Genomic DNA, 23,092 nt, shown 5'->3' on the forward strand with positions numbered 1-23,092 from the left:
ACGCTCTGCCACGCTCTGCAGCTAAACTCACGTAAGGGGCCATGCTGTGAACATCGCCTCTTATTTTTGGAACTGCAAGTCAGGTGTTTCTATAATCACTATGGCTTTTCTTTCTAGTCCAGGGGATACAGTCTTTTAACAATTCTAAGATGCACAGTTTCACATCTCTGAGATTGAGATTCCGTTTATAACCAATGGCAAATTATATAGTTTAATTGGTAGCATTTTTTTCTTTCTTAAGGAGACATAAAATACTGCCATGCCTTTATAGTTGATGGAACCATAACATTGATTAGATACGGTATACAACACACATAAAAAATTTTAAGTAAACCAAGATGGGTAAACATGACTTAATCTAAAACTGGAATAGAGACTTAGTAACTTTTACCACGTATTTATGCTTTATCCGCAGCTTTTCCAACTCAGTAGAAACAGACAGACTACTTACCTTAATTCAGAGATATTAGCTTTATCCAGGGCATTCAGAGCCACGATTGCCTTCTCTAAGGCTGGCAAGACGCTTTTTAGTTCATTGGCAGTTTTCTGCAATAAGAGTTATAAGACTCTAAATACATAGAAATGAATATAGTTGCATAGTTAACATTTTGATATTTTAAACTCGGAAAATATGACTTGACATTTTTACAATGGCCGTAAGTTACGCCTTTGACTTAGGTGTATGTACATACATGCTTACACCGTCGGAAATGTGTCTTACAGACCTAAATGAAGGCTATTGCTCAATCCCCGATAAGAAGCCATCTGTGAGAAGCAAAACCACCGAGTGGTTTCTCCCTTCTCTGATGGACTCAGTGTAGGACTCGCGATGTCCTTTTGAAGAGTGGTTCAATTAGAGGTGGCTTCAGAGCCTGTCACCTGCATAAGTCCCTTTTAAAGCCCAGGAAAGAGCTCTGCCAATATGTTTGTAGGGTCACGTGTTTTTGTCAGACTAGCAAAAGTAAGACGTTTTAACTGGCATCAGTTGAGACCGATTTCTCTTTATATTCTGACTCATGCTTTGTCAGGTTTCCTGTAGTCAGGTGGCATTGAAATAGCTATGAACATTTTTAGGATCTGGGTAAAGAGCACAGTTGGGAATTATAATTATGTTGGTCACAGTCACGTCTTTGTGTAATTAATTTGTTGCAAGCTAGCTCCAAAAGGAATGACTTCTGGAAATACTTCCAAAAAAAATTCCAGCTTTCCTGGCCATGTGACCTTGAGGTGCAGGGCCAGAGGTCATGTTGTGATAGAAGCTTGTACTGTAGTGACCAGCACCAGAGCTGTGTGGGTACTGGATGAGAAACAAGGTTTGCAATGTGTAGAGCCTGAATCTGGTCTGCGGAAAATCTTCCCTTTATCAGATGTATAAAATTATAAGGTCCACGGTCAGATTTTCATTCGTGCCTCCTCAGAATGGAGTTTAGTTCTTCATGAGTATATTCAATAATGCAGCATATACTATTCTAAACCTACTATATATTCCCTCCCTCCAACCCCTTTTTTTTTGGATGGGGGATGAGCAAAAGAGTTCATTAGAATTCCTGGGTATTTAGGTAAAAATGACGGTATAGAGAAAGATGTTTTGGAATGTCTCAATGAAGTAAATGAGAAATTACAGATTCCGTATATAGATAGGTGTGAAAGGTGTCTTATTTTATAATTTTAATTTTTATTTATGAATAAATGATTAAGATAAAAATTTGTAGAATGTTACAAGTAATTGTGTGTTAAAATTGAGAGAGATTATTTTGATATTGTGGAATAAAATATAATGAAAATTTGCAGATCATACCAAAAGTAAGAATTAGTATGAGAAAAAATAAATTTAGGATAGAAGTAATGATTTGGGTTTGGGTCTGTTTAATAATCCAATTAATGAAAAACAAATCATATAATTACACTAGAAAAACTCAAGTTTTTGGCTGAGTTTGCAAGAAATAATAGCATTAATGAAAATATAAATACCAGAAAATACCTCAGTTATGAAGATATTGATGGAAAACTGATTAATGAATATTCTCAATTCAAACAGTTTTTAAAATTAATCACTGCACAAGAAACTGAAATACCACTGCTAGTTTTAGAAAATTTGAAAGTATACTAATAAAAATGTTCATGACATTATCAGTGATGAGTTATGAAGTTGACAAAAACTTTCATAAACTATCAGAAATGAAAAAGACATTTTAATCTACATTCCTAAAGATTTTATAGGAAATGATATTATAAAATCATTATCATGTGAAGAAGGGATCAGCACACAGTGAAAAAATGCAGAAAAAAAGTATTAGAGGGTGTGGAAGGCAGTTCATTACTAAACTTTATTATAATTTTTCTAGACTTTGTGATGTTTGTAATAATTGTCAGCTTTTAAACATTTGTATATTATTTGATTTCTTTACTTACTTTAAATAAGTATTCGTTTTCATGTAAGGAGATTTACTGACTATTCACAATAAACCTGGGTATTTACTGCACTTTGGGACATTAGCCAATAAGAGTAGCTCATGTATAAATAAGTACCCAGATGTTAGGGGTATAGGCATATATATACGTATATATGATATATATTATAAATTAACGGAGTTGCTTGACTAAAAACCTTTGCATATGGAAGACAAATGAAATTCCATTCTCTGCCTCCTCTGAGCAGGGGGTAGAGGGTGGGGCTACGGAACATTTCGTTACCTGCTACAGCAGACAGGTTCCTGGTGGGATTCTGGCTAAAGAGTATTGAGAGGAGCAGGTCAGTTTAAAAGGAGAGAGAATTACTCGGTCAATAAGAGAGGCGACACACACCACCAAGCGGATCGTCCCCAGAGCTGCTTCACGTCATGAGGATGTTCCTTTTGGAGGCCGTGTGTAGTTCTGACATGGCTCGAATGAGTTTCTGTTCATTGTAACCAGAAGAACCATCTCATCTGTCTCTTGTGAGGATTATAGGTCCCTCAAGTACAAAGACCCTGTGTAGTTGTTTTCATCTGAGAGTGTCTTACATGTAGTAGATACTCAATAAATGTTTGTTGGGATAAATATTAAAAGTATCCAAAATTGGAGCACCGTACATTAAAAATCCTGACCTTTTAAATTTTGGGATTAGGAAATGATTTTGCAAATCTCCGAATGATTTTTAATGTTTGTATTTTAATTTTACCTGAGCATAGTTTTCCACAATTCTTACTTCTTCTGCCATAATTTCTTCATCTTGTTTGACAAGCATCTGAACTTTCTCAACTACTTGTGAGTCTTTCTGTAGTTTTTCCATTAAGATTTCTGTTTCCTAATGAACCAAACAATTCTTCTTAACATGAATTTTAAGAGACATGATCTTTTGTAAAGAGAAATTTAAATAGCTCATTTCATTCCTATAAAACTGATCGAAATCAGCTTGAAATATGTGTTAAATAGACTAATGAGGGATGACTATAATAAGTATCATTTCACATCATACACATAAAGATAATAACAAGCAATGATCTTTAGAATGCGTGGCGGCTTGCAACTTACCACAGAACATTTCAGATGGATTTAACTAATAACTACAGAATTTTTCTTTATCAATTTTTATGGTTATTTATATACCTATTATCACATTTAATTAGTAAAGATAATGATGTTAATACTTTGCTATTACTGTTGCTCTTTCCCTCATTTCACAGATAAGAAAATTGAGACTACGAGAGATTCCACGGTTGCATGGTAACAAAGCGAGAATTTTAATCCACACTTGTCAAATACCAGAGCCTTGGCTTTCAAACACTGTTTGATATTAAACTTTAAAATCTTTTAAAAAAGAGATTTTGAATGAAATATACCTTTGTCTTTTGCTCTATCTGAGGGCCAAGAATCAAGAGCTCTTCCTGCATATCTGTAACTAGCGTGGTTGCTTCTAGAATCTTGGATAGACCCATATGGAAACGATTCCTGAAGGAAAAAGAGAAGTATTAGCAGGTGTAAGATACAACAGAATATTAGCAAAGCAGGATGTACTGTGATCAAGGAGTGGAAGACAACATGATAAAGATGTCAATTCTCCCCAAACCGATAAATAGGTTTAAAGCAGTTCCTATCAAAATTGCGGTCAGATTTTTTTTTTTTGGTAGAGAGTCAAGCTTATTCTAAAATTTAAATGGAAAGATATACGAACTAGGATAATTAAAATAATTGTGTGAAAGAATAACAAAGTGGGTAGAATCACTCCACTTGATCGTAAGACTGATTACACAGTGACGGTAATCAAGGTTATGTGGTATTGGCAGAGAGACAGACAAGTGGATCGATGGAACAGAATAGGGAACCCAGAATCGGACCCATGCAGGTACCATCAACTGATCTTAGCAAAGGTGCAAAAGTAAGAGAGAAGAAAATTTTTTTCAACAAATTGGTGATGGGGCAATTGGGTACAAGAAATGAACCTTGACCTAAATTGGAAACAGCCCAAATTCCTTCCAGGGATGAGTGGTTAGACAAACCATGCCACATCCATACCATGGAATACTACCAAAAGAACACCATCACCCATGTCCTTTAAATTGTCAATTACATAGATACTTTCAGTATTTTTTCTTTGCTGTAACTCAAACAGGTTCTCAAAACTTCTCATCTAGATTACTACAATAACTCTCGAATACTGTTTTCATTTTTTAAAAATTATTTGTTATTATTATTTATGCCAACAGCACCTGGTTTTCCTAGGTCGTCTCCCATCCAAGTACTAACCAGGCCTGACCTTGCTTAGCTTCTGAGATCAGACATCGGGCTTGTTCAGGGTGGCATGGCCATAGACCACAGACCATAGCTCCACTGAGGCACAACCCCAGGATCTTCTGCATGTAAAGCAGACGTGCTAACCGCTACACTATGGGACCACATCCTTGTTTTTATTCTTGTATCTCTCCAATTTATTCCCCAGTCTAATCTAATACCAGAGTGATCTTCCTAAAATACAAGTCTATTTAATTACTCAGAGTTACTATTTGTTCTGTGTTGTGTATGCTAGACAGTGTGCTTAGCATTTAATCTGTAAACATATCAAGAAGCAGGCGCTATTAGAAATGAAATGAACTCTTAAAGGACCAACTGAAAAAGCTAATTGGGTAACTGAAGCTCGGCTCCCAGCGGAGCACAGGTGTGCTCACTGGATGTGGTCATTCCGCAGGAGAGGACTTCCCGTTTAAACAGAGCGTGGAATCATGAGTTCCGGGGCGGGGGAGAGGCACGCATTGGCTGGAAGAGACCCGACGCACATCATTAACCCTCCTCACTTTTTCTTCTCCCGCATCTACCCCTGGGAAACTGGGAAAGGCGTGAGGAGCAGAGAGGAGCTGGGGACCTGGGAGCTGGTGCTTCTTCTACCGCTTAGCGGTGCGGGATGGATGTGAGCAGCTATGAAGATTAACCATAATGACCGGGCATACATGGCAGCTTTTAAGCTGGTCCTGGTATGGCCCGTGTGCCAGGGCCCGGGAGATGTTCTAGGATCATTTGTCACATATAAGCAACAAACTACTTAGCTGCCTGGGGACGCGTCTGGGGATACGGGGATGAGCCGGGGCGGGGGGCGGGGAGAGACATGGGAAACACTGGAGAAAGGTGACGTGATTGTGGCAGGGACTGGTCACGCAAGCACGTGGCTTAGAATAGGGAGCAAGGCCCTATGAGGCTGAGCGGGGGCACCTCCGAAACGCAGAGGTTAGAGGCGGAGGCAGGACCCTCTAGTTTCTCCTGACTCCTATAGACAGGGCATCTGGCCGATCTACCCAGACTTCGCCCTCGATTTAACCGCCGACCAATGAAAATCTTAACCTAAGGACTTTCGGAAACCCTCCAGGCGCTGCGAACTCTAGGAGCGAACAGCCTTTACTTAAAACACCGGGACAAGATGAACTTAACGAACGAAATGATTCCTTTTAGCTTCGCTTCACTGTATTCACAGACTGTAGCAACTGCTCTGGATTTAATTGATGTTGAATCTGCCACACTCCATCTGACCCTGCTAACAAAAACTTATTAATATTAGACCCTGACTCCCCAAATGCTGCTGTCGATGTTGCCACTTCTTATGTAAAAGTCAGGCCTATACTTGCCTAGCACAGAACCTCATCTAAATGCTGCCCTGGGCTTCCCGCTGGCTTCCTCCTGGCTTCCCGCTGGCTTCCTGCTGGCTACCTGAGGCAAAGAATGTGTGACCGCCAATGCCTCTTAATCACATTCCCAGCTGCCTTGGCTCCAGACAGGGAGCCTGAGTGTGCGCATCCTCCAGGCGGGAGGTGCAGTCATGGCCACTCTCATCCAATGCCGCCTGATAGAATGGGTTTGGTCCAAGCCCCCATGAGTACCACCGAATAAGGTATCTGACAGGGCACCCTTTCTTTCCCAGCCGGACATATAATAGGTCACGGGATGGAGCTGTTCAGGTCCGCCCCTCCACTGGTCACACGTGAGCACATTTAGCCGCAACTGATGGAGGTCCGGGCAGAACACCCCGCCATCCTCCTAGAACGTGATAGCGCGGATGCTGTGAGCAGATGCTACAAGGCCGCTTCCCAGTCACTTCCGTATCTTCCTCGGAGGCTGTCATGTGATCTCCATGTCTCCTGGGTTCTGATGAGGTCTGAGACTCTCCGCTGCACGCTTCCTCCCCGACTGTGGCAGGTGCAGCAGGAGACTCCAAAACCACTTGGCTGCATTGCAGCTTGACACATGCGCTCAGCCGCCGGGCGTCCTACCTGCGTTGCAGTCTCAAGCTCCTTTTATCTTGCTGTGGTCCCGAGGGATAAGGGATGTGGGGTGTGGCACCTATGGCTACTCTTGCCTTGTCTCGGGAAGCAGCAAACCATGCGCGCCTAACGCCTAACGAGGCCCTGCGCGTCGTCACCGGCTGCATCCGCCCGCCTTGTCCTGCAGGGGGCAGCCTCCCAAAGCCCGCCCGCCTTCCCTCAAGGTCTTCTGCAGCTTTTGCCTCCGCGCCCCCCCCCCCCGCCACCACCCGCCCCTGCTGAAAAAGCAGATCGGGTCTATTTTGTGTTTGTGTCTGTTGATACAAAATAAAAGCACCGATGTAAAGTACACATGTTTCTGATTTGGTCTCAAAGTCTCACCTCCTCGTTTGCATTTCCTTCTCCTGTGACCTCAAAATGTGAGCAAACGTGTCCATGAATCTCAAGTAGGTGCTGGGAGTGATGTAATAGCGCCTTCTGGTTTTTTCAAAGTATTTTATGCTCAAGTCTTTTATACTTCTGTGGATCTGGACACACGTTGGGACGAGCTTTTCTTTCAAGTTCTGAAAAATAATAATTTTCAAGAATTAAGAGAAAGCGATCCAAGCACGCATTAAATAGATTAAATTGAATGTGAATAACTCGAAAGAGTTTATCATCTTGAGGTGTGAGAATGTAGAAAAAGGCCCTGGGTGAATGGGACCACGGATACATAATTTTCAATGGTCGGGATGGTGCAGGGTGTAAGTGGCAACAGTGAGGCTGACGACTAAGGACATGTCAGAGGCCTTCTAGGCTGAACCCCATTTCCGCTACAGCCAGCCAAGGATTTAGGGCACCATTGTCAATGGCTCAGGTTTATGGGGCTTTCTTTATCTCCCATCTTTCTTTCTTAAGATAGGTTATTAACAGCAAGATAATCTCCTTGTAAAATAAAGTAAAATAAAGCTGCAAAAATGTAAAGGCTTGAAGGATATACGGATATATCTATATCTATATCTATATATCATCTATATCTATATCTATATCTATATCATCTATATCTATATCTATCTATCTATATATCATCTATATCTATATCTATCTATATCTATATCTATACCTATGTCTATCTATCCATCCATCCATTCATTCATCCATCCACCCACCATCATCCACCATCCATCTATCCATCCATCCATCTATCCATCCATCCATACTCTATCATCTATCTATCATCTACTATTTAGATAGAGAGAGAGAGTAGAAAGAGTATCTCCTTTGCTTAGTTTTGGAGAAAATACTGACTTAGACATACCTTTGTCCTGGTCACGCATCTCCAGTCCACCAAACCCAGCCAACAACCCGGTCACTTTTAACCCAGCTGCATTTTTTTCCTGGTTCCACCCTGTCTCTACCCTTCTCGGCCTTGGCCTTCCTCGAACACTTGGACAAGTAAGGCTGCAAGCCCCTCTCTAGGTCCCTCTCCGAGTTTCAGGCTTCTAAGCATTTACAACTTTTGTCAAAACCGCATGGGATCTTCGGCTGAATCACTCTAAAAGAGGTTCTTACTTGCAGCTCAAACCCTGAGCTAATTTTGTGCTCTTATTTCTTTGTAGTTTTGCTGTTGCAACCAAGCCAGAGGAATGTACTAGAAATACACAGAAGGTTGAAGCATCCTTATCGTAGGATCTGGTGTGCAAAGTGGAGGTTGTGTTCCTTCATGGAAATTCACTGCTCACCACGGGGACAGAATAGTGAAGAGACGGGCAGTGAGGAATCTGGGCATCTTTGAAATCGGGTGAATTAGGGGGCAAAAGAGACGGGAAGTTGATAAAGAGTCAAGACAAACACTTGACTCGTAATTTTGCCTGGAGCTGCCTGGTTTTGCCCATGTGAGGTTCCTTGCTATTCGGAGACATGATACTGCCATGTTCAATTAATCAACTGAAACCTTCCTTTGTATTAGTAATTTTTTTTTTTAAAAAAAGAAGTTATATTTACCTCTCTTTTCTCTAAGTCCACCTTTTCTCTTAAGAAAGAGTCGGCTACAACAAGAAGAGCCTCTTCTGGCCACTTTTCATACCAATCAATTGTGCAAGTGCTAATCATAGAAGAATACATTCTGCAATTATGGCGGAAGTTAGGTCCTGTAGGACTCATTATTATGAAAATATGAAAATTTTTATATATTCTCTGAAAATTAATGAAAATATAAGTCGTTAAAATGTAATCAACTGCTTTGAAAAAATATTACATTGCAAATTCCGTTTTAAACTTGTTTCGGGTCTTCCCTTACTCAGTAAACTGGTCAACCATGCGGTGAGTGCCTCCAATAATCAGAGCCCTGCCAAGGGAAACCGCGAGTCCCTTGGAGCTCTTCCGAGGAAAGTGGCCAGGTACTGCTCTATGCGACCCCAGCCTCTTGGCTTCAGCTGGATGGACCATGTAGGGGAGACACTGGACTCCAGGACATCCCTGTGAAAGCCAGCTCTCATGAGGTGGCCTGGTGCCGGAGTTACGTTCAATAGGTTCCCTTACACCAGATGATGATGGGTCTGACTATCAAAGCTTTCCTCTAGGGTGGTGTGCATTTGAGACCCACTGAAACCCAAAGTGAGAAATGGCCATGAATTAAAGACACAGAGAGAAACAGAGACCAATGTTATGGATGGAGCACCAGAGAGATATTAATAAGCTACTGGAGCTGAAGGATGATGCCTAAGCAATATTAGATTCTATACAATTCTGCAGGTCCAGGCAAAGCCTTAGTTTCTATGAAGTTTGCCTGCATCCTCTCCCTGCATTAAACCTTTCCCTCCAAAAGCTGTGCTGCTTCTGCTGCTGCTGACTTCTTGGAATTCCTGGCCATGGGGCACAGATGCCTTTCCCACTCCCATGTGTCACTTTATAATAAAACCACAGTTCTGAAAGCAGCCTCAGTGAGTTGCTATTTCTTTTAATTTGAAGGGTTCAACTGGTACAAAGCGATAATATCTTTGAGTATCAAGCAACCTTATTGTGCCAAATTAGCAAGATTAAATTGAAAGAAGGTTATAAGTGTAACATTTTTTTTGTCTTCAAGAATTTTATAAAAGCAAATTAAACTGCTCAATGCAAAATTCACACCATACAGAAATGTTTAAATTAAAAATGAAATTACCTGTCTTTGCTTTACCCATCCCCAGCTTCTACTTGAACATATCCAATATTAACAGCTTAAAATGTGCCTTCACTATTGATTATGATTGTAAGACACTTCAAATCATTTTTGGAAGAGATATATATATATATATATATTTTTAACTGGGATTCTTGGTTTATTTTTCATTTCTGGAGCGCAGCATTCTCCACACTCCAAATGAGAATTTCTTTGATTTTACTACTTACATTCAATTGGATAAACCTACTTAATAACAGGGCACCAGAGTGCCACACGTTATCAGGAAAATGCTATCCCTTCCTTCTTGGGGTCTGACATCTCTTGACAGTGTCTCTAGCTATTATTATTTTGTTTAGCCTTTAAGAGCGATGCTTGGATATAACTCAATCCAAGCATCCATTCATATGATATTGTTCTCTCTCCATTGTGGATTCTATTTCTGGAATATTTTTACAGCTCCTTGTTCCAGATCACAGAGTATCTGTTGGAGAAGGAAGGGTGGCCCAGTTGAATTTTCAAATGACTCCGTGAACGACAGAAACTGGCACCAGAAATAAGTTGACCCATGGTACTTTCCCACAGAACTCTTCGGTTTAGGTAAATCACATCTACCCGCTCACCAAGCCACTGGCCGGTCTTCATGCCTTAAAGACACGGAAAGCCTAGGTCATTGGTCCAGTCTATACCTCTCATGAGACCGGTCCCTTCACAGCTATCCGACGGCTGAGCTCATTCTGAACATCCCCTGCTTTATTTGGCCAATTTCTTTCTGTACCCATCAGCTCCTGGCCAATTTTAGGGTTATTCAAAGGAATGAAAGAACTCTTGTTTCTTGCTTTTCCACACTTGTTACCAGCATGACCAATACAAAAACCTCATTGGCCAGGAAGGAATCTCAGTATAAGAAATCACACTGGGATCCTAAGTCTCTTGTCATTGCCTCTGGCTATTATTATTTGTTTTGAGCTTTAATGGGGAGGCCAAGATCTTCGTTAACCTTTGGCCTGCCTAAGAGTGTTGTGGGTCTGAGTGTAGGGATGGCAGTCATTATTTTAGCTTTAAAAACCCACTTAAAAAACCAAAGAAATTATCCAACTTGAAAGTAATGCGCAGAAGTATAAACATAGTTTACTTTTAAATTAACACGACAATTTGATAAACCCAATCCGTGAAAAAACAGTACCTTTTGGAAGAATAAAAATAAAGCTTGCTTATTATCGATATAACCAGACTGTTCAGCAAGAGGTCTAATCCTGAGTGCGATGGAGTCCAGCTCCTCATTTTCAAACATGTCCGGTATTTTCCCCAAATTCAGAATGCTGTTCAAATCTTCCAACAGGGACTCCTTCGAGGAAGCACATATTGAATCAGGACTGAGTAATTATTCATATATTCTATTCTAAACACACCAAATTGAGAAAGCAGTAGTGTTTAAAGAAAATTGAGGTTAATCATAAATATCTTTTTTTTCTTGAGTCAAATAAGCTTCATTCATCCATTCATCTATTCGATCATTGGAGAAACGCATGTTCGGCACTGATGGTTTGCCGACCACCTGTGTGACGCGCTGAGGCTAAGGGCACAGGAGGGGCGGATACGGCAGGAACTGAGCAGAGACTGTGCCTCAAGCGGTTTGTAGGAGGCCTCAAAGCATCCGCTTTTTGCTTTGAATACTACACAAACTAGAAGCAACATGGCTGAAGGATGACTTTAATTGAACCAAGTCCGTCAAGTTCCAAATCGAATGGAAAAGGTAAGAGAGGAGGAAGAGCAGCGAAAAACCTGTACCAGAGGCGTTCTAAAAAGTATAAACCTTTTGGTTTTGAGAGTAAATTCAAGCTTTCCTTTTTTCTTTTTCTTTTTTTAAAAAAAGAGAAGTATCCTTGGCATTTCCGACTCCTCAGGATACTCCTCAGACACTCCTGGGTTCCTGGTATTTCAGCCCAGGAAAGGATGGGCAGAGAGCTGGGCGGGGCGGGCTCCAGCAGAAGCCGACAGAGGCGACATAGAGCCAGTTGCTTTCCTGTCTCACCTAAGACACGACATGATGGAGAAGCTCCAAAGCTTACTAAACACACTGATTATTACCCACTTGTCGAAAGTTTAATTACACTATTCCAAGGGATTGCTGCTTTGGCACTCATCTTGTTTGGCCAAGTGGCCCGCGGGGCATTAAACTGACACTAGCCCCTTCATGCGAGCACATGCCCGAGACAGCAGCCAGCAGAGTCACAAGCCGGTGTAAGTTCCTGATACGATTTCCCAACAGGCCTTGTGATCAACAGTCTCCCCGCCTCCCAGCACCTGTAAATCTTCTGGGTCCATTAGGTTAACACCCCGTGGGATTTACCAAACCCCACTCTTTAAGTTTGAATTGATCAGTCTGACGCTGCCCCGGAAACTCCCAGGCAAAACACAAGGACGCTAATAAAGGCGTGTGCCCCAGGTCCTGCCCCTCCCTCCCTGCCTGCAACCTGACTTCACCTCCTTGTGCAAAGCATGACCTGGCCAGAAGAAATCCGAACAGTGTGGAAAGGCGATCCAATGACCTTGAAGTCCTGAATAGCATGGAAGTAGAGGAGCTGTGTTCATCTCAGCTTTGATCTGAGAAATTATTTCTTAAATGAGAACCCACAGGCTCCTGGCATGGGAGAAACTACATCTTCCAAAACCCAGAACAAAAGTGTCTAGCAGAAACCTCAACCCGATCAACAGAGAAGGTTGTATAAATTTCAAGGAGAGAATATATAGTAAACCAGAAAAACACACCTCTGGAGAGGCCCAGAATTAGGAGAAAAAACAAGATGAGAGTCTGGACAATACTAATAGCTATACATGTCTGGATCACAGATAATAAACAATGTTCCCTTGAGATTTTGCCACAAAGGAGTAAATATAATCTATGTGTTTTAGCTGTGAAAGGGTGTAACTTATGCAAAATAACAACATTTTTAAAAAGTTGAGTGATGAACATTTTTCGCTTTTATATAAATAAAGTATATCCTGCAAGGACAGTCCTAAACTTGATGGTAAAATCAGAGCAGAAGGATAAATCGGAGAAACAGAAGCCTCAGCTCTGTGAGTGCACATTGCAGATTACATGGTCAGGTAGTGGATACAGATGATGATGTTTTTTTGAAACACGGATTACAAAACTAGTGCGGATATAAGATGGACAACTTATCTACACAGAGAAATGGCTTCCAATTAAAAATTAAAGTGAAAACTGTACCGTTTGAGTATAAGATGGATGACTAGTTCGGATAGAAGATGAATGACTTATCTACACAGATAAAATACTTCCAATCGGTCAATTAAAGTGAAAACTGTACAGATATAGAAAATGCTTTTGTTGTAATGTTTATGTAAAACCATCTGTATCATGATACAAATATATAAACTCTATGGGCTATAACTGGGTAAGGACAGAGAATAATGAAAAGAATTGATATGATAGATTAATAGACTATTTTCTTTTCCAAATATTAAATTTGGGGGGCTGTTTAAATATCAAACTTTAGCAAATAATGAAGACAAAAAGCATTTACCTGATCTGGGTTTAAATTAGCAACTATCAAAACGGTGGGGTTCCCCTCTAATCCTGCTTGAATAAACATCTTTTTAAAGTCTTCTTTGAATTCTAAATAGGCATAACTGTGAGATACAGGCACTTGGTAGACTTTATATTCTGTCAAATAACAGGCCAATGTTGCACAAGTTTCTTTTCCACATCCGTCTATTCCAATCTTTGGGAGTAAAAAAAAATCCAACATATGATTCTTATATACGTTCTGGGAATCTTTCAATGTATAATTTTCTATTTAGATATATTTAAAATTTAGATACTTAGACAATTTTTATTACCTTTTTGGGAGATATATTAAACATAATAAAAGTATTTTATTAAAATTTTATAAGGCATTCATATACATTCAATATTTTAACCTCTTGAAATATATAACTACACTTGTAAGAGAATCTGGAAAAATAACATGGATAGGTTTATAAATAATCATTATGTCATTTATCAATATCTTCCTCTTTATCAGAATTTAGGTAGGTCCTTTCTTATTTATTCTGAGCAATAAACAATAAATGCTCTTGGTAATTACAATGAAGTATTACCTTTTAAAAAGTTTTATTAAGATATAATTTACAGACCACACCAGTTTTAAGTGTACAATTCAATGATTTTTAGTAAATTTACAGAGTTGGGCAACCATCACCACAATCTCTTTTAGAACATTCCATAACCCCAAAAAGATTTCTCAAGCCTGTTTGCAGCCAATCTTCATTCCAACCTCCAGTCCCAGGCAGCAACTCATAACTATCTCTCCAGATCTGCCCTTTTGGACGCTTCCTATAAATGGAATCCTGCAATATGAAATCTGTTGAGTCTGCCTTCTCACGTAGCATGGTGGTTTAGAAGTCCTCTCGCATTGTAGTAGGTATCAGTAGTTCATTCTTTTTTTTTTTTTTTTTACTGCTGAATAGCATTATTTTATTATATGGTTATGCCACATTTTGTTTATCCATTCACCTACATAACAATTATTGATAGAGCAACTAGATAAAAAAAATCATCAAGAATATAAAGACTTCGATAATACTGCAAAACAACTTGACTTGATTGACATATAAAGAAGACTCCACCCAACAACAGCAAAATACACGATCTTCTGAAGCATCCATGAACCATTCTCCAGGGTGGCCCACACGCCAAACCATAAAACGAGCCTCAGTAAATTGAAAAGGATCGAAGTCATTTTAAGTATGTTCTCTGACCACGATAGAATTAAGTAGAAATAAGTAATGGAACGAAATTTGAAATGTTCACAAATATGTGGAACTTTTACAACACACTCCTGAACCAATGGACGATAGAAGAAATCATAAGACAAATTAGAAAATACTTTGAGATGAATGAGAACATCCCACATACCTGAAGCAGTGCTCAGAGAGACAGTTATAGCTATAGATGCCTACGTTTTTAAAATAAGATCAATCTCGAATGTATAGCCTCACCTTCTACCTTAGAAAACTAGGCCCAAAGCAGGCATAAAGATGAAAATAATAAAGATGAGAGGAGAAAAGAGAGAATAAAAAAGCAATACTCTCAATGAAACCAAAAGTTCATCTTTTGAAAAGATTAACAAAATTGACAAATCCTTAGCTAGATTGACAAAGAAAAAAAGAGAGGATCCAATTATTAAAAATCAGAAATTAAAGTGGGGATGTAAACGTCAACATTACAAAAATTAAAGGGTTATAGACAATGCTATGAACAACTGTATGCCAACACATTAGTTAACTTAGATGAAATGAACGCTTTGCTAAAAAGACACAAATTACTGAACTGAAGACATAGAAAATCTGAATAGACCCATAACAAAAAAAGAGATCAAGTTAGGAATTTAAGAACTTCCAACAAAGAAAAGCCCTGGGCCAAATGGCTTCATTGGGGAGTTCCACTAAACATTTAAGGAAGAAATTAAACCAATCCTTCACATACTCTTCCAGAAAATAGAAAAGAGAATATTTTCTGCCTCATCCATGAGGCCAGTATCAGCCTGATACTGAAACTAGAGAAAGGTATGAAAAAAGAAAACCATAGATCAATATCCCTTGTGGAGACAGTGGTAAAAATTCTGAACAAAATATTAGCAAACCGAAAGTAACAACATGTAAGTATTGGACACAGTGACCAAGTAAGATTTATTGGGATGTTTGGTTTAACATCCCCAAATCCATTAAAATGTAACACACCATAGTAATAGAATAAAAGGCAAAAAACACATGATCATCTCAAGAGATGCAGAAGTGTTTGATAAAATCCAACACCATTTATGATTAAAAAAACAAAATAACTCAGCAAAAACAAATAGAAGGGAACTTCGTCAACCTCACAAAGCAAATCTATGAAAAACTTGCAGCTAGCCTTATGCTTAATGGTGAAGACTAAATGTTTTACCCCTAAGGCTGGAAATAAATCAAGGATGTTCTCTTTCATAATTTCAATTCAACACCATACCAGAGGTTCCAGCCAGGGCAAGGAAAAAAAAAAAGCCATCCAGATTAGAAAATAAAGAAGTTAAATGCTCTTTATTCACATTCCACGTGATCCTGTTTGTAGAAAATCCTAAGGACAAACCACCCAATTAAAAATAAACAGACACTTTACGAAAGCATATGAAAAGATGCTCAATATAATTTGTCATTAGTGAAAACAATGAGATACAACTACACGTATATTAATTTCACTGAAATCCCAAATAAAGCAGCAGGAACTCTCATTTATTGCTGGTGGGAGGGCAAAATGGCATAATCACTTTGGAAGACAAGTTTGGCAGCTTCTTAGAAAGCTAAACATAATCTCAACATGATCGAGCAATACACTGTCTTTTATATTTAACCATGAAATTACTCTAACTGGTGCTTTTTATTATTCACGCAGATTCAGGTTAACCATCTGATGTCATTCCCGCTCAGATTGAAATATTTCCTGTAGTATTTCTTGTAACACAGTGACAAATTCTGTCTTTGTTTATCTAGGAACGTCTTTTAATTCATCTTCATTATTTGAATAATAGTTTTACTGAATATAGAAATACTGACAGGGTTTTTTCTTTCATTACTTTGACTTCTTCTCTCTCTACTGCTTTTCCGATGTTTCTGATGTCAGTTTGCTAACCTTATTAAGATTTCCTAATACACACTGATCTGTTTTTCGCTTGCTGCCTGATAATGTTTTTTTTTGGTCTTTTTTTTTTTTTTTTTTAATAGTTTGACTGTGATGTGACTTGGTGTGGATCCACGTTGGTTTATTCAACTTGGAGTTTCTTGAGCTATCATTGAACTTCTCGGATGTAAAGATTAATGTCTTGGGCGTTATATCTACAAATTTTTTTCTGTCCCTCTTTCTTCCTGAGAGTCCTGTTATGGATATTTGGATACATTTGTTGGTATATCAAAGGTCTTTAAAATTTTGTTTTTTTTCTTTCATTCTTTTTTCTCACTTTTCTTTAGATTGAATAATTGTTACCGATTTATCTTCAAGTACATGGATTCTTTCTTCTGCCGGCCTAAATCTGCTGTTGAGTTCCTATAGTCAAATTTTCATCACATTCATTGTACTCTCCAACTCCAGAAATTCAATTTTGTATAGCAATTTCTATCTCTTTAATGATGAGTCAAATTCCTTTAATTATTCAAATGTGGTTTCCCTTAGTTATTTGAATATATTTGTAACAGCTGCTTTGAAGTCTTTGCCATGCATAAATAACATCTGAATCTCCTTCAGTTGACTACTTCCCCCCCTGAGTAGTTCACACTTGAATATCTTTTTTCATGCCTTGTACTTTTTTTGTTGAAAACTGGACATTTAGTAATAGACTGTCTGCAACGATCTTTTAAACCAATGCCTTAAATCATAATACTACTTTGCTTGTTTTTTTGCTCTCGTAGTTCAACAGTACAATCCAGTCGCACTAAGAAATATTTTAAAAAGTCATGTATGACTCCTTAACTTCCTTAATAATAATCTCATTTGAATTGATTGACCTACATTATGATCATTTGATTAATTTAAAAAATCTATTTTAAATGTTCTTCATCAAATCGTCATGCTCCTTCCAGCTGCATCTCTCTACCGAAGCCCCACATATGAGGTCAGCCTCCAGCCATGTGATTGTTTTGCAAAATTGAACCCTAGAGCTAACTTGACCCAAGGCAAAGATCCAAGGTGTTTAATTGGCAAAACAGTCATAAGATTAGAGAGAAAGCAGAGACTTGCCATATTTTACTTTGTACTTTAAACAGGGGTTCTGGGATGGAAGACAGGTTCATAAAAAAATCTGTAGATAAATTAAGAAGGCAAAGTTCTAGTTGAGCGTTAGACTTTAAAATATTGCCCTGAATGCCTTATCAGGAATTTTAGAACTGAGAACTTGTACACTTACCTGTTATTAGAAAAGAAAGAGTCACTGTGGGGTAAAAAGGAGCAAACTTAAGATCATATACGCTTTAGGAATAGAAAAATCTAGTAATAGTTGAAATAGGATAAATTAAATTCATAGCTCTCACAGAGCTATGTTCTATCTTACGTTCTGAATGTGGAGACATGATAAATAATGAAAAATTAATGTATAAGATCAGATAATGCTAAGGGCTAGGAAGTCAAACAAGAGAAAGTAAAGGGATAGTGACAGGGACTGAGGGGGAGGAAAAAGGGGCATGCCAGTGGAGACGGGCGGAGCAGAGAAGGCTGCTGCGGCGGTCCAGGTGGAGCTGACGGGTGCTGGATGGGGCGGGGGCCGGTGAAGTGGGCAGTCGGAAGTTGTATTGTCAGCACTTACCGATAGATCGAATGTGGGGAGTGAGAGAAAAGTGTCAAGAGTTAGGGGCTCCCGGGTTTCTGGCTAGAGCAGGAGATGCACGGTGGTGACAATCATGAGATGGGAAAGGCTAGTGAAACAATAGTTTTGGCGCTGGGAAGATTCGCTTTTGTATTTTCCCCTCAATTGTATTTTCCAATTTTTAATTCGTTTTAGTCTTGTACATATCTGTTTAAATAAAGGTCTAGTTGTTCTGAATGTAAAAGGAAAAGCCTTTTTGGAAAAAAAAAGATGTGAATTACATAACGAGATAGTTATACATAAAGTATAAAATAAATAACTAAATAATAGGCATAAATAATAAACAGTCATAAATAATGTGATTCACATAATCGGCTGAATATGTTTGATTTTATTTAGTCTTCCGAAAACTTTTCTCTATTTGAGGTACTTGGGATTTTCCAAGAATTTAACTCTTATTTGTTTTCACGAGAAGTAAAATTTTATGCAAAGACTCATGTTTCTCAATCAATATTCAAGTAAGTACACTATTTCGAAGTCAATATCCCCCGGCATGGATAGTATATTAATGATGAGAATATGCTTGAGACGGTGCTGGATCGACCACTTTAATTAATATCATTTGCCTTCTTCTACAGATGTATAACACTTTCGTGTGCTGATAAACTTCTTATGCAAACTCTTGAGAAGACAAGAATCCTGTCCTGTGACTCAGTGACTTCAAACTTTCATAAACGAAAAGTCTGGATAAATAAAACTTCTGCGAGCGAAGTACATTTTATTAAATATCCTTAATTTTTATTTTACCAACTTAAAAACATTTGAAAAATTTAAATTATTACCAGTAACATGTGACTCCCTGGTTGCCGAAGGACCCTTGTAGCTCTTGTAATGTGTTCTATGGCTTCCTTGAAGAACACCATGGAATGAGAAATCTAGCAGAGGAAAGGTGACAAACTGATTACAGGCGCTGAAAAATGTTCGTTACGGTTTTATGCACAAAGATACGGAAGTGAGAATAACTATTCTAGCAACGTAGTAATCTAGACCCAGTGCACTGGTTTGCATCTATGGAAGATTTGCAGGGCGGAGACTGTCCCTGTGCCAGTATTCTGTGGGAGGAGGTTCATAAACTTGAGGGAAGAGGATAAGGAGGAGGACGGCAGCATCCAGGTGGTTTATCCGTTGCTGCGTCTTGGGGTAGAATAAGTGGTGGGAGGAAGAGTCTTAGAAAACGGGTTTATGGCATCCGTGAGTTTGCTGGTGGCTCTGTTCTAACGCATCCCTGCCCACGACCACCATGCGGAACAAGTGGATGAGCCACGTCCGTTTCGCTGCTCCTCCTCGTCGATGCTCTGGCCCCAGCGCTACCCTCTCTCTCTCTCTCCACTAACTCCACTGACTCTCCTCACTCAACCCCCCACAGCCTCAGCTGTGCACCTCGTGCTTCCGCCTATTAAATGACACAAAACATGATGACACAACGTAAAATCGTTTCTAATGGTCTGCTTTAAAATATGAGGGCACGCTTTTTTCCCGAACTCTCTCTGTTACACACACGCACACACAGCCTAAAGATATTTGATTTTCTATCTCTGTAAGTGTGTGCATATACGAATAAGTACATATATGCACCACAGTATTTCTTAGATTTTTATGCATATTTGTTTTACCTCCAAAGACGTCGAACTCAACTTCATTTGGAATTCATTAAGTACTCTGGCGAGTTTACGATAGTCATTGGTGTTCTGATAGATCTTTTTTCTATGAGGCTTATTTATATCCAAGAAGTCCACAAACACAGTTGAATCATTCATCAGTGTTTCTGTGGTCCACTGAATCTATTAGAAGATAATAAAGAGTTATCATGCTTTATTTTTTTTTAAAAGCCAACCAGCTAAACAAGTTATTAAATGACATTGGATAAACCCAAATGCTCACAGGAGTAATTCATGTCCTTAAGTCATTAGGACGATTCAGTTAATATGTCTTAATTCGGGGCCCTGTGACTGTTCTTGCCGTCCACAGGGCGGACTCCGGCCAGAGCGAGACCTGCTCCCGTCAGTCTTTGCGAGCTCACCGTCTACTGACTCTACATCTCTTCCTTGGTCTAGCAAAGCCGTCAAACTGAATTGCAGTTGGCACTTACAGGGAGGGAGTTTAGAATTTCTCCTGGGACAAGAACGTGTTCTCTTTAGCGAGTTATTTTAGCAAAGTCTCTACATTCCTTCATTTATTCCTTTTTTCATCCATTCATCCCAGAAATATTTTATCAAACACCAACTGGAAGTAAGGGAGGATGTAAAATTCTGGAGATTTAGGAAGGGAAACAAAGCTGGCGTTGTTTTCATAGAACTCATAGCGGGGAGGGAGGGTGAGGGGGAGAGGAGCAGATTCGAGGCTCCTGAGGCCAAACTCACGGGCAAAGGTGACAAGACCGTGTCGTTTCTGTCATGTCGAATCTACACTCAGACATTTTCCAGTGAAAGATGGAATCGATAGCAATTTTTTCATTCACGTTATAGAAATGTCTGGGTACTTTTTAAAAACAACACTTTTGCCTGAGACACCGCTTAAAATGTTTTTTTTTTTTTTTAAAAATTAGAAGTTTACCTTAAAGTAATTCTCGAGTTCCTTTGAAAGAAACTGATAAAAAAGCCCCTTTTCAGTCTGTTCGATTAAGCGATCGTGAAACACGCGGGTGGCTTCGTGCACGAAGAACAGAGCGACCATGTCTTTGGAGTTAACGACAGACTTTTCGGCTTGCAGCAGCCCTAGGAGAAGCTAGTGGGGATTTAAAAAGGACATTAAAAAAAAAAACATTAGTGGGAACTATGTGAGTAAAGGCTCAATTTTTGCAGGTTTATGTTTCCATAAAAATAGGAACAGTTATCCAAGGTAAGAATGGTCAACTTCTAGAAATGGTAATCTGGATTTCTGATGAGACAGGCAAGCTATACATCAGGGAAAACATCACTGGCTTAGCATCGCCATCCGAGGGAGAGGGTGTGAGGGCTCCTCAGCCACGTCTAGTGGGGGCCTCGCTAGGATGGGCAGCCATGAGTCTTTCCTGTGATGCCTACATAGAGGCTTAGGGGGTCGGTGGTGATTCAGAGATGCTTCTCAGTGTTAAGGTCTATTCTGAGATTCTTATCTTGGATTAAAAAAAAAAAACTTAAACCCTTATAACCCATTTCAAACACTATATGTGCTCTTTTGGGCTAAAGTCCCATAGCAATGAAAGATCAAACTCAAATATTGTTTTCCTTAACATTTTAATTCTGAAAATTACGTATTTGATGAAAGCTGACGACTAAATCAGTACTGCTGGCAACATTCCCTGGTCTAAGAAGCAGGACTTATAAAAATTCAAGCATGTTTATGAAATGCACACATTTCATAATATCCTGAGAGCTGCAATAAAATCTCGGCTATAAAGCAAAACCAAAATCCATGTTATAATCTTCTCATTTCTTCCCCTTCTGAGGATCTCAGCCAATATTCTAACAATCTTAGTGGTTTTATCCTTGAATTCTCTGCATGCAATTATTTTAACAATTCTTTGTTGACTGGCTCATGGGATGAGCTGCTAATGAATCAATAGCAAAACTAATCAATTTCAATTTTTCCCCTTTTCTCCTTTTAACAATTTGATGTGGACAGTCTCCTTGAGTAAGGAAAACGGGAGAGAGTGTCAATTCAGTAAATTACATTTCTTTGACTTCGACTTGAAAAGTAAGCGAGAGGATGAATTTTAAAACAAACCTTAAACATATCCCGGAGATTAAACATGTAGTGGCACTTGGCTGGAGTTGGCAACATGCTCTGACACACTTGGTAGTACATCGCTAGAGAACAGCTTATTATTTGATCCTTACATTTCTGAACTTCAGCTGTGAAGTTATTGATGGAGAAATACATGCCCAAGTGAGCCTTTAAGAAGAAGTTTTATAATTTAGTTTGCCAAACATTTTAAGCACAAGACGACATCTAGCGAACTCCTACTTAAAAAGGGATGGGTATACTGTAATGGAGGATGAATTTTATTTAAGATGTAAGGAATTAGAATCCACTTTAAACAGATGGCAGGCTAGTAAAAAGACATTCTGGGTTGGGAACTGGAGAAAATTCCAGTTGGTCCTAGTTTGGCGTGTTTGTTTTCTGGGGACGCTTTGTGTCCCATCCAGGTGTGCTGGGAATTCTTCCATATTCTTGCTCCTAGTGGAAGTTACTAGAAGAAATATAAAGTGAGAGAACTATTGCCCCAGTTTGGATTAGTATATGTACATATATTCCTTTATATCAGGTTTTTTTCGAGGTGTGGATTATTGATCGCTTGCAGAATTACCAAGTAATTTTAGAAAAACGATTTTAAACATTAATCTTTAAATTCTATCTTATAAGAAAAATGAATAATTAATTTTGGAGAATTTAATTATCTTGCATAAGATTTACTTTTCTAAGCAAACTAGGCTTCAACCTGAGCCATTTTTCTAATAGATTCTTCAGAATTTTTTCCCTCATTATTTTTTATTCCATAAGGACATGAGAAGAATAAATCAAACTAGCAAAAATCCAGTGTACTTGTTAATGCAGATTCCTGAGCTCTGTCCCAGATAAAGTGAATCAGAATCTCTGAGAATAAAGTCTTGAGATCTACATTTTAAACCTTCATTAAACACACACCACATCTGTTTCTTATGCACACTAAATTATGTGTTTGGTATTTAGATAATAGGCCACAAATACAAGGAATAAAATTCATCCCCTTGAGAGAATTTTCTTTCAGTATTAGTGGTTTTCAGTTCTTATATTTCCCCCTTACACAATGAAATTAACTTTTTTTTTCTTTTTTTTTTTTTTTAGCAGAA

At 38.9% G+C, this 23,092-nt stretch overlaps 1 protein-coding gene across 1 annotated transcript in view; it reads right to left on the reverse strand.

The window, feature by feature from the left end:
* DNAH14 (dynein axonemal heavy chain 14) overlaps positions 1 to 23,092 on the reverse strand; it is a 193,830-nt gene that overhangs the window by 43,319 nt on the left and 127,419 nt on the right. Inside the window, exons 52-62 of the mRNA XM_036235400.1 lie at positions 21,987 to 22,154; positions 20,835 to 21,005; positions 19,895 to 20,062; positions 19,064 to 19,156; positions 13,416 to 13,613; positions 11,051 to 11,212; positions 8,709 to 8,900; positions 7,107 to 7,288; positions 3,822 to 3,930; positions 3,161 to 3,286; positions 452 to 546 (exon numbers count right to left, since the gene is read on the reverse strand). Of these exons, the coding sequence (XP_036091293.1) occupies positions 452 to 546; positions 3,161 to 3,286; positions 3,822 to 3,930; positions 7,107 to 7,288; positions 8,709 to 8,900; positions 11,051 to 11,212; positions 13,416 to 13,613; positions 19,064 to 19,156; positions 19,895 to 20,062; positions 20,835 to 21,005; positions 21,987 to 22,154 (1,664 nt within the window). The remainder of the gene's footprint in view (positions 1 to 451; positions 547 to 3,160; positions 3,287 to 3,821; positions 3,931 to 7,106; positions 7,289 to 8,708; positions 8,901 to 11,050; positions 11,213 to 13,415; positions 13,614 to 19,063; positions 19,157 to 19,894; positions 20,063 to 20,834; positions 21,006 to 21,986; positions 22,155 to 23,092) is intronic.

The sequence above is a fragment of the Rousettus aegyptiacus genome, unplaced genomic scaffold (genome assembly GCF_014176215.1).
Source record: "Rousettus aegyptiacus isolate mRouAeg1 unplaced genomic scaffold, mRouAeg1.p scaffold_m13_p_18, whole genome shotgun sequence".
NCBI classification, from domain to species: domain Eukaryota; kingdom Metazoa; phylum Chordata; class Mammalia; order Chiroptera; family Pteropodidae; genus Rousettus; species Rousettus aegyptiacus.